This window comes from Mirounga angustirostris, unplaced genomic scaffold (genome assembly GCF_029215605.1).
Source record: "Mirounga angustirostris isolate CCGP_5_RB_7025 unplaced genomic scaffold, mMirAng1.0.hap1 SCAF_15, whole genome shotgun sequence".
Taxonomy (NCBI): Eukaryota; Metazoa; Chordata; class Mammalia; order Carnivora; family Phocidae; genus Mirounga; species Mirounga angustirostris.
Window position 1 is genome coordinate 87073939 of NW_026991723.1, and position 16243 is coordinate 87090181.

At 38.5% G+C, this 16243-nt stretch overlaps 2 protein-coding genes across 3 annotated transcripts in view; both read left to right on the forward strand.

Moving 5' to 3' along the window:
* Positions 1–5550, forward strand: part of PHYHD1 (phytanoyl-CoA dioxygenase domain containing 1) — a 29750-nt gene extending 24200 nt beyond the window's left edge. For both annotated transcript variants that reach the window (XM_045883291.3, XM_064580007.1), the window contains 2 exons: positions 3550–3604; positions 5477–5550. The gene's annotated coding sequence lies outside the window, so the exon portion shown is untranslated. The remainder of the gene's footprint in view (positions 1–3549; positions 3605–5476) is intronic.
* The window catches only part of NUP188 (nucleoporin 188), a 48175-nt gene that overhangs the window by 3352 nt on the left and 28580 nt on the right, over positions 1–16243 (forward strand). Inside the window, exons 2-8 of the mRNA XM_045883293.3 lie at positions 3550–3604; positions 5477–5550; positions 8330–8414; positions 9197–9277; positions 9692–9736; positions 10701–10793; positions 10945–11064. Coding sequence (XP_045739249.2) covers positions 3550–3604; positions 5477–5550; positions 8330–8414; positions 9197–9277; positions 9692–9736; positions 10701–10793; positions 10945–11064 — 553 coding nt within the window. The remainder of the gene's footprint in view (positions 1–3549; positions 3605–5476; positions 5551–8329; positions 8415–9196; positions 9278–9691; positions 9737–10700; positions 10794–10944; positions 11065–16243) is intronic.

Consider the following 16243-nt stretch of genomic DNA (forward strand, 5'->3'; position numbering starts at 1 on the left):
CTATCATTTTCCTTTGATACTTCATCAGCATGTATTTTTTGAGCCCCTCTGTGTCAGCCACTATGTTAGGGGTATGTTTTGCCATTGTAGAACAGAAAGCCTCACCTCCACCATTGCGTGCATGTAGGATGAATTCTTGAGTGCCTCTTGATGCAGTATAATGATTAAACTCTGGAGTCATGAAAACCTGGGTTCAAGCCCTGGCTCTATTCTATATTAGCTTTGTGACCTTAGACAAATTATTTAACTACTCTTAAACCTTAGTTTCCTGATGAGGTAATGGGGATAATAAGAGGATCAGCTTCATAAGTGAGTTGTCAGTATTCAGTAAGTCAAAGTGTAAGATGCTTAACACAGTGCCTGCATATTATAAATGCTCAATTAATGTTAATGCTTAACACAGTGTTTGCATATTATAAATTCTTAATTAATGTTAGCTATTTTTATTATCAAAAGCTCATTTGCAATAGAGATTATAGTTTTTGACATAACAGCAGGAGTATAACAGGACATGGTTTTGTCAATAAAAAAATTAATTTTTTTGCCAATAAAAATTTTAATTTCTAAAGAACACTTTTTTTTTTCTTGAGTAGTAAGTATAAAAGTTACTGCTTTACTATAGGACAGTGATCTCCAATATTGTTTAGGAGCAGAGTCTTTCTCTCCCCCTCTCTCTGCCCAAAAAAGGCTAATGTATCAAACATTAAACATAGAAAGGGTCTTTAAAAAAAAAAAAAAGAAAGAAAGAAGCATGGGGCACCTGACTGGCTGTTGGTAGAGCATGCGACTCTTGGGTCCGCGTTGGGTGTAGAGATTACTTAAAAACAAAATCTTTAACAACAACAACAACAAACCCCACAAAAACACCAAAATCTATAGATTTTGGTGTCATCAGCACCCATAGCTTGAATTTGACAAAACAAGGAATTCTGGGCCCCGGCAGCAGGTCCTTGAGTGTGGGCTGGGGTCTTCGTGGGTTTCTTCTGGGAATCACTGCTACCTAGCTAACAAGAGACCTAAGTTCTGAAAGCAAATGTGGATAAATTAAAGCTAAGTGATGTCCAGGCTTTTTGAAATTGGAAGATGGATGATCAGAGTGATTTGATTTATTTGCTCAGGCATGCAAATGCCTTCAATTAATGATAAATTTCTTTCCATTAATTTTGGTATACTGTTAGCCCCATTATTAGCTATGTGTTATATAGTAGGAATCTAATACATTCTGTGCAAATCATAAGCTGTCCTTGGTAAAGTTCAAGTATATGCCATTTTAAATAAAGCCCTTCCTTAATTTTTTGTTAATTCAGACTAATTGAACAAGTAAGATGATAATTATTCTCTTTACAAAAGACAGTCTTACTTTAAAATTTTACTATAAATTTCTTTAAATGGTGAGCTTGCCTCTGTTTTTAATTACTTAGGGCTTGGTTTACTTAGACCTTTTAATATACATTGTCAATAAAGAATCCTATTTGTTTCATTAACTAGGTCTAATCTCCTGATTTTTGAATAGTGAATGTAGTTTTGTCATCAGAAAAATGATTAGCGATCCCACAGAGCCATTGTGGGAGCTGGTGTCTGTTGATGCACCAGGACTCAAGTGTTAAAAGCATTAACCTTGAGAAAAGAGATCCATTTTATTTTTCTTTTTTTAAAGATTTTACTTATTTATTTGACAGACAGGGAGAGAGGGAACATAAGCAGGGGGAGTGGGAGAGGGAGAAGTAGGCCCCCTGCCGAGCAGGGAGCCTAATGCGGGGCTTGATCCCAGGACTCTGGGATCATGACCTGAGCTGAAGGCAGACGCTTAACCGACTGAGCCACCCAGGCGCCCCTAGAAAAGAGATTTATAATTTTTTTGAAAAGATTTTACTTATTTATTTGACAGAGAGAGAGACAGTGAGAGAGGGAACACAAGCAGGGGGAGGGCCAGAGGGAGAAGCAGGCTTCCCGCCGAGCAGAGAGCCCGATGCGGGGCTCGATTCCAGGACCCTGAGATCATGACCTGAGCTGAAGGCAGTCACTTAACCAACTGAGCCACCCAGGCGCCCCAAGAGATTTATAATTTTAAGTGTGTTTAAACCTCTCTTGATGGGAAAATCTTGACTTTTTTGTTTTTGTTTTTTGGTAAAGATTTTATTCTTAAATAATCTACACCCAGTGTGGGCCTTGAACTAGCAACCCTGAGATCGAGTTGTACGCTCCACCCACTGAGCCAGCCAGATGCCCCCTGAAAGAAAAGTTTTAAGTAGAGCTAGTGCTTGGTGTTAGTTTTCATGGGAGAAACATTTTTCAGCTTATCCTCATAGTTAGGAGAGCTTGTGTCCTTTTTGTTAAATGTTTAGTATATATTCTTAGATCTTTTCATCTTCTCTGCAGGCAGGCTTTCTAAGCAATTTTAATTTTTTTTCTTTTTAAGAGACGGAGAGAGAGTGAGTAGGGGGGGCAGAGGGAGAGGGAGAAAATCTAAAGCTGACTCCATGCTGAGCTTAGAGCCCGACTTAGGGCTCAATCCCACAACCCTGAGATCATGACCTGAGCTAAAATCAAGAGTCAAACACTTAACTGACTGAGCCACCCAGGTACCTCTTGGGAGAATTTCTTAATGGTTACATTTTGAAATTTAGTTCTAGACTTTAAAAAACCCCATAATATGTTTCCTGAAGTTCCAAAGGCATGGATGAGGGAAGGAACTTGGGTAAGCACATGGTGGAGAGTATATTTGAAGAGCTCACAGGGGACAGGGACTATAATGTGTTTTTATGTGTCTTGCATGACATGGCACCTAGTGGCAATTAATAAATGAACGAATATAGTACCACTCATAATGACCATTAGACTTTACTTGATTGAGAAAGTGAATCGTATCATGCATTTAGAAAATTTTCTGGAGGCACCTGGCTGGCTCAGTCAGTAGAGCATTTGACTCTTGATCTTATGGTCATGAGGTTGAGCCCCACATTGGGTATAGAGATTACTTAAATAAATAAATAAATCTTAAAAAAAATTCTGGAGATGATGAGGGGGCTTGAAATATACATAGTCCTTTTCTACATTCTCCTTTTTGGTCACTACATTTTAATAAAAAGGAAGGGGATAGAAATACTACACTGAGGCGGCGTCTTAGCATAGAAGATGTAAGGTAATTCATTAATTATTGTATTACATTCTAAAATATACATTTCTTCATATTTTAATACTTCTGATGTTGCAAGGCATTTCATTATTGATGGCTGATAGAACATAAATAATCATGTATCCTGCAATTAACGGCATCTTAAATGCATTAAAATATGGTGGCCATCCTCATTTTTTACACAGCATCTGCTTGGTTTAGGTTCTGTGTCAATTTCTTAATTTTTATTTTGAACATCAAACTTCTAAGAACAATGTAATGGGATTAATGTCCAGAATTTTAACAAATTATTTTGTATATTGAGTTTCCTGGTTTCAGAGAATGGACAAGATACTGCGAGACAGCTCAGTCGAATTTGTATAGTCGAATTTGTATGAAGTGCAAAATTACCCCTGCTTTCCGTCATTTTTCAGGAGCAGCAGGGAACTGTGGACAATTCTGCTTGGAAGGTCAGCTCTGAGAGAACTGGTAAGTGGATGGTGTTCTTGAGTGGATTTTATAGTTTTTATGTAGCTTGTGTTACAATAAACCCCCGAAACTGCCTTGTCTTTGAAGGAGGAAGTAAATGCATTTTTTTATTCCTGAAACTTTATAAACATTATGCATTCCCTGCTTTTCTCTGCTGAAACGTGGTGTGTCTTCTAGCTCAGCTGCTGAAGTTTCCAAACCTCTACCTCTCTGTGTTCTTTGGTGATTCTTTATCCGAAAAGATACCAGTGTTGCTCGACTGGCTGCTCAGGGTTGGGGGACAAATACCATTTTGCTGCCTTAGGCTAAAGAAAATTCTTAGTCCTTTTCTGTCTCCTACTTTACTTTCCTTTTCCTCTTTTTCCATGTTGCTAGCTCCGTAGGTCACAGAGGCTGTGGTTTCTAGGACATTTCCAAGTATAGTAAAGGACAGTTCTTCATGATGATCCTTGAGTGTTCTGACCCTGTGAGAGTAAAGCGTTAAGATGATGTTCAATTATTACTATTGTTATTATGGTAATTAACATAATGAGTATTATACCTTTTTTAGAGCCTTAATTTTTTTTTTTTTTTTTTTTAAGTAGGCTCCACGTCCAACGTGGGGCCTGAACTCATGACCGTGGGATCAAGAATCACATGCTCTACCATCTGAGCTAGCCAGGAGCCCCTAGAGCCTTAACATTTTTGATATGATTTCATCTGATAATTCTACTTCTAGGAATGTATCTTACAAGAAAGAAATCCTGAAAGTTTTGTGTATATAGCTCTTAACGATAGTGTTATTTATATTAATAAGGAATCACAGCTTAAGTATATCTAATATTAGAGGCATGGTAAATAAATTATTATCTAGCTACTTGATAAAATATTATGCAACCACTAGAAAGGATGTTTATCAAGATTTTCATAATAAGGTTAAGGGATGCCTGGGTGGCTCAGTACGTTCTGCCTTTGGCTCGGATCATGATCCCAGGGTCCTGGGATCGAGTCCCACATCGGGCTCCTTGCTCGGCGGGGAGCCTGCTTCTCCCTCTGCCTGCTGCTCCTCCTGCTTGTGCTCTCTGTCTCTCTCACAAATAAATAAATAAAATCTTGGGCACCTGAGTGGCTCAGTCAGTTAAGCGTCTGCCTTCGGCTCAGGTCATGATCCCAGGGTCCTGGGATCGAGCCTCGCGTCGGACTCCCTGCTCAGCGGGAAGGCTGCTTCTCCCTCTCCCACTCCCCCTGCCTGTGTTCCCTCTCTTGCTGTGTCTCCCTCTGTCAAATAAATAAATAAGATCTTTAAATAAAACACAAAAAAACACAAATAAATAAAATCTTTTTTTTTTTTAAGAGTTTATTTATTTATTGACAGAGAGAGACACAGCAAGAGAGGGAACACAGGCAGGGGGAGTGGGAGAGGGAGAAGCAGCCTTCCCGCTGAGCAGGGAGTCCGACGCGAGGCTTGATCCCAGGACCCTGGGATCATGACCTGAGCCGAAGGCAGACGCTTAACTGACTGAGCCACCCAGGCACCCCACAAATAAATAAAATCTTAAAAAAATAATAAGGTTAAATCATTGTTAGAGTGTTAAAGCAAGGAAAAGGAGGCTACAGAATTCTTTCTCTTTTTTTTAAAGAATTTATTTATAGAGAGCACAAGGAGGAGGAAGGGCAGAAGGAGAGGGAGAAGCGGACTCCCTGCTCAGCGGGGATATGGGGCTCGATCCCAGGACCTCAAGATCATGACCTGAGCCAAAGTTAGTTGCTTAGCCCACTGAGCCACCCAGGCGCCCCCAAAATTCTCTTTTCAAAATGATTTCAACTGTGGGGAAAAACATTAAAGACTCAGGATTATGTAAATCCTTATATAATTTCTTTGTTCTTTTCTAGAATCAGATTGAGGCAGAACTGAATAAACATTGGCAGCGGCTCTTAGAGGGGCTGTCCTACTATAAACCACCCAGGTATGGCTATTCCATGTGTCTGGTTAGAGTAATTCCCCTGAGGAAGCTGGGGTAGTGAAACCGTCTTCGTGTATGATTTTATGGTACTGCTGGCTTAGGGAGATTACAGAGAATACAATTTGGTTACCAGTGGGAGAGAGTTGGGCACATTTTTTATGTCTGTTGAGAGAAGGGGAAATTCCTTTTTAGAAATACAATGTTATTGAATCCAGTTATATAACCCTCGTGTCTGGGGTTGAGGAATCATTATCTCTTCTTCAATTAATAGTTCTAATGTGTATTTTGGTCCTCTGTGTTTGTGTGAGGTGCTGTCGGCACCAGGTGCTGGGATAGGGCAGTGAGCAGTGATAAGAGCAGCTGACCACTTACAGAGTGTTTACTGTGTACCAGTTATTCTTCTGAGCTTGCATAGCAAGTTATTCAATCCTCATAAAAGCCCACTAAGATAGATACTATTTTTATTCTGTGCTTGAATATATAGATTTTTTTTACTGGGCAGTGGAAAACAACAATAACAACATATAGAGTAGTTTTAAAAAGAAAAGAAAACATCTTGTATGATTAGACTCTCTTATGTTAACTCCTAGTCCAGATTGCATTTTGTGGTGCATCGTAGTTGCCAAGCCACCCTCGTTTCCTTCTACTTCTTGAATATCTGATTTTTTTTACATCTTCACCTTCCGTCTTCATTTCCTTAGGTTAATGAAGAACTTTTTTTTTTGTTCGTTAACCCTTCCCCCATACCTGTTTTGAAGTAACTCCCAGACATCGTGTTGTTTTATCTGTAACTACCCTGTATCTAAAATACATGGACATAAAAAAAGAAGATAATCACTATATTATCATATATAGGTACTTTTATTTTTATCATTTCCATTTTACAGATGGGGAAAGTGAGGCACAAAGAGGTTAAGTAACTTGCCCAGGGTCACACAGCTAGTAAGTGTAGAACCAGGATTTGAACCTGGCAGTCTTACTCCAGTGTCTGTGTTCTTTTTTTTTAATTTTTTTTATTTTTTATTTTTTTAAGATTTTTATTTATTTATTTATTTATTTGACAGAGAGAGACATAGTGAGAGAGGGAACACAAGCAGGGGGAGTGGGAGAGGGAGAAGCAGGCTTCCCGCCGAGCAGGGAGCCCGATGCGGGACTCGATCCCAGGACCCCAGGATCGTGACCTGAGCCGAAGGCAGACGCTTAACGACTGAGCCACCCAGGCGCCCCTCCAGTGTCTGTGTTCTTAATCATCATTCTGTGTTGCCTCTTTCAGAACTGACTGTTTCACCTAATCTAGCCTTTGTGTTGTGGATTTCCTGTGAAATGTGAGAGTCTCTCTAAAAAAAAAAAATCCAACAACAACAACATGCTTGTAGTTCACAGAATGGACACTTGTGGCATTACTTTCTTTTTTTAAAGACAAAAGTTCTTTTATAAGTAGCATGATATTCGACGTCCAACAGGCTTTTTTTTTTTGTAACTTCAGGCTTTATTTGAATTCAACCTTTTTTTTTTCTTTTCTTTAATGTCCTCTTTCTTCCCAGGATCCAGTCCAGGATCCCACACTGCATTTAGTTGTCACGTCATTTCAGTCTTCCCTGAATTTTTATGATCTTGAATAGTTTTGAGGAGGACTGGTCAAGTATTTTGTAGAATGTCTTCAATTTGGATTTGTCTCATGTTTTTCTTATTATTAGATTGGGGTTGTGGGGTTTGGGGAAGAATGTACGGAAATGAAGTATACCATTCTTATCATAACAGAGGATGTGGTTATCCCCATGAAATTACTGGTGATGTTAACCTTGCTCGCTTGGGTAAGGTGGCATTTGCCAAGTTTCTCTTCTGTAAAGTCACTTTTTCCCTTTTCCCTACTCTGTGTTTTAAAAGTAGGTCACTAAGCATAGCCCATTCTCTGGGTGGGGGTATAGTGGAAATAAACTCTACTTCCTGAAGGGAGTGGCATCTACATACATTATTTGGACTTCTTGTGTAAGGAAGATTTTTCCCTTCTCCCTATTTATTTATTTATGTTATATGGGCTCATGTATATTTATTTTATACTTTGCTCATACCTTGTTTTAGCTTTGGTCACTGGGAGTTCTTTTGGGTTGGCATCTGTGTCTTCTTGACATTCCCCCATCTTTTTGTTTTCTGAATACTTCCTTTCTTTCTGGCATTACAAGATGCTCCAGGCTCATCTAGTATTTTCTCTGCCCCAGCTCTAGAATTAGCTATTTCTCTAAGGAGTCCTGGTAACTTTTATTAGATAATGGTGTTAGAAACCAAGATCTGGGGGCTGGATGTGCTCACTGCAACTGGGGTGTTATAGCTTCTAGGCCTTCTCAGTGAGTAGAGCTAGGTAATATATGTATGTATACTAACAGACCTGGTTTTAAATTTCATCTTAACTTTTTATTAGCTGTGGGATTTTTGGTAAGTTATTTATTGTTTCTGAGTATTAGTAATTCCATTTATAAAATGGGGATAGTAATATTTCCCTTTTGTAGTTGTAGGGATCAAAAATAATGTAACTTAATATGTCCACATATAATGTTATTATAAATATAGTTTGTAACAGATATATACCATATTTATTATTTAGGCATAAGTAGTTTTATGTTATAAAGTCTGTAGAGATGAACTTGTTGTGTGTGTGTGTGTATTTTTGTAGGCACCTAAAGGGCAGAAAAAGGTCTGTTGTAAAAATATCTTTAAGTATGTTTATTTAAAATCCTTAGAGGGTCATTGAGAATGAGGAAATGATTCACTGTTCTTTTCATAGTCCAAATTCAGCCGAAAAAGTGAAAGCTAATAAAGATGTGGCTTCACCGTTGAAGGAACTGGGTTTAAGAATCAGCAAGTTTTTGGTGAGTAAAAATTAGCACGGGCTCAGTTTACTACCTGCATTATGGATGTGCATTGTTTTATTGTTAGTGGTTGTTAGTGAAAATTCAGTTTACTTCAGTTTTGGAGATTAAATTGAGCATATTGGGTTTCAAAAATATCCAAGTTGTAACTCTTCCTGTTCAAAGCCACAAATTAAGTTGCCACACCTGTTTACTATTATCCAGTTTTCTTCTTCATGCATGTGGTGTTCTTTAAATTGCCTAGATTGTATTTAAATGTGTAGCTGTTTCTTTTTAATTTTGGAAACCCAGATCATGCCTGTGACTGGATCAGTGGCTTGGTAAATAAGCGCAGTTGTTTCTGACATTGTAAATTTAATTGTCATGTAAATGACGTATCTGTGACTGGCTCCTTTTTCTCCTCATTGGGGTAAAATTATGTTGTGTCTTTTAATCTTTTAAAAGGATTTTTGTTTATTCAAGTTCTGTGTTCATTCTAGAGGACAAATCTTTAGAATGCTTTGCGTTCTTTTTTTTTTTTTTAAAGATTTTATTTATTTATTTGACGGAGAGAGACACAGGGAGAGAGAGAACACAAGCAGGGGGAGTGGGAGAGGGAGAAGCAGGCTTCCTGTGGAGCGGGGAGCCTGATGTAGGGCTTGATCCCAGGACCCTGGGATCATGACCTGAGCTGAAGGCAGACACTTAACCACTGAGCCACCCAGGCGCCCCAGAATGCTTTGCATCCTATGTGTTTCCTGAGCCAAGGTGGCTGTTCCTCACTTATGACCCCTGCATTTCAGGGTCTTGACGAAGAACAGAGTGTGCAGTTACTCCAGTGTTACCTTCAAGAGGATTATAGAGGTACTCGGGACTCACTAAAGGTTTGTAGTTATGTCCAGCTCCTTCCTCTTGCCTTCTTTTTTCCTTGTTGGTTATAGGTGTTTAAAGGTTTTGGTACTGGTTTTTTGCAACAGATGTAGGTGATCAGATACAGAGATTCTCAGGAGAGGTCAAAGATTGACATGTTAATGATAGAATCTCAGGACATCAGAGCTAAAACGACCTGGGACCATATCTAGCTTGTCTGGCCCCTCATTTTACATATGAGGAACTTGAGTCCAGAGGAGCGGGCAGAGATTTGAACACAGATTTGGATACACTTAGGTAAAAAAATATTTCCAGAAATGAATGCGCACTTATAATCTTGAAAGGTGAGGTGAAGATGTTTACCTTTTTTTTTTGTTAATTGAGCTTTGCTTATAAGATGGATGCTTGACTGTTCTTTTTTCCTTCAGACGGTACTGCAAGACGAGAGGCAGAGCCAGGCCTTAATCCTGAAGGTGAGTAGCAGTCACTGTTTTCATTCTTTGATGTGAAATTGGGTGGTGGCTTCCTGACCTTGTTCTCCTGGGCATTGCTGGCTTTGGACTCTTTTGTTGGGTAAGCATTGAGGTCTCAATAAAGTAGCTTAGTAACATACTTGTGAAACAAGAGGCTTTTTATCCACTGGCCCCAGCTGAGACCTTTTCCAAAGGAGACTCTTCAGCTGCTGGGGGTGAAAATTGCTTCATGTGTATTTTTTCTCTAGGTCTAAATGCAAGAAGGTCAATTTATATTTCTTCATTCCTTTATCTCCCCCCTACCCACCAAAGCAGCATTCTCATTTAGGATCTCATATAAAATGGAATTTGTGACTTCAGAAGTAGTTTCCTATTTGGTATTTATCGAGAACCAAGTACATTAGTTACAAGCAGGATATATACAAGTTTTTTTTTTTTTTTTTAAGATTTTATTTATTTATTTGACAGAGAGAGAATGAGAGAGAGAGCACATGAGAGTGGGGAGGGTCAGAGGGAGAAGCAGGCTCCCTGCCGAGCAGGGAGCCCGATGCGGGACTCGATCCAGGGACTCCAGGATCATGACCTGAGCCGAAGGCAGTCGCCCAACCAACTGAGCCACCCAGGCGCCCCTACAAGTGGTGTTTTTATATTTGCTTTCATATATTTGGCCTGTCAGCTACAGCTGTATTATGTGTTATTTGAATGCTCTGAGAAATCCTGCAAGACAACTTGTTTATATTTTTAAATAATTCCTTTTATCTTGCATGGCTTTACTTGTATACTATTTCATGAAGGTCTTTTGCTTTCTTTTGGCCTAACATAATGTTTCTGTTTCTGTGATTGCTTGTAGAAATCAGACTTTTCCATTCTCATCTTTAAGTGATCTCTTTATCAATAAATTTAAAATTGAGTGTCTTCTGTGCAAAGGTGAGTAACTGATTTTGCATCTTTGGGTTCTTCCCAGATTGCAGATTATTACTATGAAGAAAGAACCTGTATTCTTCGTTGTGTCTTACACCTTCTCACTTATTTCCAAGATGAAAGACACCCCTATAGGGTAAGCCCATGTAGTCCTCGTGGTTCTTTGTATCCTATAAAATTCAACACTTTTTTAATAATTTTGTTACTCATTTTCACGTTCATTTGAATATTTACCTTTTATTGTAGGTATAAGTTACTCTCTTTTGGGTTTGTTTATTTTTTTTAAGGTTGAATATGCAGACTGTGTTGATAAATTGGAGAAGGAACTAGTTACAAAATATAGACAGCAGTTTGAAGAGCTTTATAAAACTGAAGCACCAACATGGGAGACACATGGAAACCTCATGGTATGTGGTTACTGAGCCCTCCTGTAACTCTTAGGAGAATTGTAAACCTTGCGCATAGAGCTCTCAGTTAAATTATTTATTCATTTATTAACTTATAATATTTATAGATCATCTTTTTTAAGAAAAGTTTAAACATGTCATGGATCAAAACATTGTTGACTTTAAGTAATGGTACTTAATTGTGGACATTTTCACTTGACTTTGTCTATCCAGTTAATTTACTTTCTGTTCTTACCTAAAATCTTCTCTTAGTGGTTAATGGAACTCTAAACTCAAGATTTCATCTTTATTATCATTATCTTTTTTTTTTTAAGATTTTATTTGTCAGTTTGAGGGAGAGAGAGAACATGAGCAGGAGAGAGAGGCAGAGGGAGAGAAAGAAGCAGACTCCCCACTAAGCAGGGAGCCCGATGCAGGGCTCGATCCCAGGATGTGGAGATCATGACCTGAGCCAAAGGCAGATGCTTAACCATCTGAGCCACCCAGGCACCCCTATTATCGTTATCTATTAAGTATGTGACACTAGCCTGATTATTTTATCCTAAATCGTAAAGCCGTCTGCATTTATAGATTAGAACATGCCATTTTTTATTTTGAAAATAATACGTATTTATATTAAAACAATTCAGCCAAGGGTGCCTGGGTGGCTCAGTCGTTAAGCATCTGCCTTCGGCTCAGGTCATGATCCCAGGGTCCTGGGATCAAGCCCTGCATCAGGCTCCCTGCTCCTCAGGAAGCCTGCTTCTTCCTCTCCCACTCCGCCTGGTTGTGTTCCTGCTCTTGCTATCTTTCTCTGTCAAATAAATAAATAAAATCTCTAGGAAAAAAAAATGGTGTCACTATTGGGTAACCATGGGAGAAAAATTGAACTGTATCTCTATCTCCTACCTTCTACCAAAAGAAAATCAGATAGAGCAATGATTTAAATTTAAAAAATTTAACACCTGGCTGGCTCAGTCAGCAGAGCATGCGACCCTTGATCTCGGTGTCTTGAGTTCAAGCCCCATGTTGGGCATAGAGTTTACTTAGAAAAAATTTTTTTAACTATAAAAGTATTAGAAGAAAACATGGGAAGTGGTTTTGTTTTGTTTGGAGTGGAGAAGACTTTTTAAAAAAAATATTTTATTTATTAGCAGAGAGAGAGAGAGTGCAGGGGGAGCGGCAGGCAGAGGGAGAAGCAGGCTCCCTGCTCAGATGCGGGACTCGATTCCAGGACCCTGGGATCACGACCTGAGCTGAAGGCAGATGCTTAATGACTGAGTCACCCAGGCACCCCTGGAGAAGACTTTTTAAAGTAAAACTCAAAAGCCATGAAAGAAAAATAATTTTAAACCCAGCAACAACAAATCCAACACTTTTGCAAGGAAAAAAAATAGTGCAGCAAACAAAGTAAGACAAACTCATATCATAAAGGGTTCTTAAAATAGAACTCCTATAAATCACTAAGACCCAGTGGAAAAACAGGCAAAAGCAGTAAACGTATTCACATGACAACACTCTTGTCCGAGGGATGGGATAATGGGTACTCAACATTTTGCTGTATAAATCAGTATTTTTTTAATGGAAAATAAGACAATATTTAAAAATTGAAAAGCACATATTTCTTGACCTAGCGGTTCCAGTTTAAGAGTTTATCCTATAAATACATTCACACTTGTGTGAAACAACTTGTGTAAATGACAAATCAGTAGCATTCCCACTCCCAGCTTTATTCTGGTATAATTTCCATCCAGTAAAACTCACTGATTTTAAGCGTACGGCTATGACAGTTGTATATAGTTATATGCACAGTCAATATATAGAACATTTCTGTCTCCCCTAGAAAGTTTATAGTCAATCTGTGATCTTAGGCCCCAGATGACCATTAATCTGCTTTCTGTCACTATAGTTTGTTTTTTTTTAACTATGATTTTTAAATTCTGGTAAAATAATATGTAATTAAAATTTATTATTTTAACTATTTTATTTTACTTTTTTTAAAGATTTTATTTTTTTGGGAGAGAGAGCAGGGGGTAGAGGTAGAGCGAGAGGGAGAAAGAGTGTCAAGCAGACTCTGTGCTGAGTGTGAAGCCCAATGCGGGGCTTGATCCCACGACCCTGAGATCATGACCTGAGCTGAAATCAGGAGTTGGACGTTCATCTGACTGAGCCACCCAGGTGCCCCTTTAGTAGGTTTTTTCTAATAGGATTTTCTAATATATATGATCATGTTTGTAAATAAGGACAGTTTAACTTCTTTTCAAATCTGTATGCCTTTTATTTCTTTTCTTGCCTTATTAACTGATTAGGACCTTTAGTACAGTAGTGAATAGAAGTGGTAGGAGAGCCAACATTCTTACCTTGTTCGTAATCTTAGGTAGAAAGCATTCAGTCCTTTACCATTGTATGTGTTGTTAGTTGTAAATTATTTTTGTAGTGTTCTTTATCAAAATGAAGAAATTACCTTCTAAGTTTGCTGAGGGTTTTAGCTTTTATTAGAAATGAGTGTTAAATCCTGTCCATTGGGGCGCCTGGGTGGCTGAGTCCTTAAGCATCTGCCTTCACCTCAGGTCATGATCCCAGGGTCCTGGGATCGAGCCCCGCATCGGGCTCCCTGCTCGGTGGGAAGTCTGCTTCTCCCTCTCCCACTCCCACTCCCCCTGCTTGTGTTCCTGCTCTCGCTATCTCTCTCTCTGTCAAATAAATAAATAAAAATCTTCAAATAAATAAATAAATAAATAAATAAATCCTGTCCATTTTGTTTTGCATCTGTTGAAATAACCTTATGACTTTTCTCTTTTACTCTATTGTGAACTACATTGAGTATTTGGGTGTCAAATCAGTCTTGAATTCCTGGCATAAATTCCACTTAGTTGTGATATATTTTGTTTTCTATAATATTGTTGGATTTGACTTGCTAAGATTTTGCTAAGGAATTTTATGCCCATGTTCATGAGGGATATTAGTCTGTAGTTTTCTTGTGATGTCTTTGTCTGGTTTTGGTATTAGCGTAATACTGGCCTCATAAAATAAGTTGGGAAATTTTCCTTCTTCCTCTGTTTTCTGAAAGAATTTGTGTAGTGCTAGTATTATCTCTTCCTTAAATGTGTGACAGAATTTACCAGTGAAACCACCTCAGCCTACAGTTTTCTTTGTGGGCAAGTTTTTAATTAATTAGTCAATTAATATTTACTTATTTAAGTAATCTCTACACCCAACGTGGGGCTCGAACTCATGATCCTGAGATTAAGAGTAGCACACTCTTCTGACTGAGTTAGCCGGGCGTTCACAAGGTTTTTTTTTTTTTTCTTTACCTTTTTTTTTTTTTTAAGATTTTATTTATTTATTTGACAGAGAAAGACACAGCGAGAGAGGGAAAACAAACAGGGGGAGTGGGAGAGGGAGAAGCAGGCTTCCCGCGGAGTAGGGAGCCTGATAACGGGGCTCGATCCCAGGACCCTGAGATCATGACCCAAGAGGAAGGCAGACGCCTAACGACTGAGCCACCCAGGCGCCTCCATTCACAAGTTTTTAATTTAGAATTCAGTTTTCTGTAATTGATTAGAGAGCTATTCACACTTGCTATTTCTTTTTGAGTCAGTTTTGGTAATTTGTGTCTTTCAAGGGATGTGTCCGTTTCCTCTAAGTCAGATTTATTTGCATAAAGCTGATAATATTTTCTTTTTTTTTTTTTTAAAGATTTTATTTATTTGACAGAAAGAGACACAGCGAGAGAGGGAACACAAGCAGGGGGAGTGGGAGAGGGAGAAGCAGGCTTCCCGCTGAGCAGGGAGCCCGATGCGGGGCTCGATCCCGGGACTCCAGGATCATGACCTGAGCCGAAGGCAGTCGCTTAACCAACTGAGCCACCCAGGCGCCCCATGATAATATTTTCTTGTTATGCTTTTATTCCCTGGAGAATGTTGTGATGTCTCCTGATTTCTGATAATGGTAGCTTTGTCTTCAGTTTTCTCTGTAGCTCTTCCATTTTATATTATGTTGATTTCTGCTCTTCAGTGTTTCTTTCTATTTATTTATTTTGGATTTAATTTGCTCTTTCTCTAATTTTTAAGGTAGAAACTTAGATAACAGATTTTAGAACATTCTTATTAAATAACTATAAATGTTGCTTTAAGTATTGCTTTTAGCTATATCCTAAAAATTTTGATGTGTTATATTTTCACTGTCATTCAGTTCAAAATAGTTTCTAATTCCCCTTGTGATTTTCTTTGACCCTTGTATTATTAATACGAGTGTGCTGTTTAATTTCCAAACATTGGATATCTTACTGATTTCCAGTTTGACTCCATTATTATCAAAGAACATATTCTGTATCATTTAGATCTTTTAAAATTTACTATCCCGTGGGTTATAGCCCATTATATGATCTATCTTGGTGAATGTACCACATACACTTGAAAAGAATGTGTATTCGGAAGTAGTTGGGTGTGCTGGTGAGACGTACCAGTCAGATCGAGGTTGTTTAGGTCTGTGGTTTTGCCAATTTTTTGGTATGTTTGTTCTGTCAGTTGTACATTATATTTATTTTAATTTTTTGGAGTGCAGTTGACACATTTCAGGTGTACAACATAGTGATTTACCATCTCTACATGTGCTGTGCTCACAAGTGCAGTTACCATCTGTCACCAGACACTGTTATTACAGTGCTATTGACTATATTTTCTTTTCTGTGCCTTTTATTCTCATGACTTACTCATTCCACAACTGGAAGCCTCCCACTCCCCTTCACCCATTTAGCCTGTCCTCCGCCCTCTTTCCTTCTGGCAACCATCAGTTTGTTCTCTATATTTATAGGCCTGGTTCTGTTTTTTGTTTGTTTCTTCATTTGTTTTTTTTTTTAGATTCCAGATATGAGTAAAATTGTATGGTATTTGTCTTTCTCAGTCTAACTTAACTTCATGTAGCGTAAGACCTTCTAGGTCCATCCATGTTGTTGCAAATGGCAAGATCTCATCCTTTTTGTGGCGGTATAGTATTCCATTGTACCTGCACATGTGTGTGTGCGTGTTTACCACATCTTCCTTATTCATCTGTCAGTGGACACTTAGGTTGCTTCGGTATCTTGGCTATTATAAATAATGCTTTAGTAAACATAGGGGTGCATGTATCTTTTTTTTTTTTAAGATTTTATTCATTTGAAAGAGTGAGTGGGAGAGAGAATGGGAGGGGCAGAGGGAGA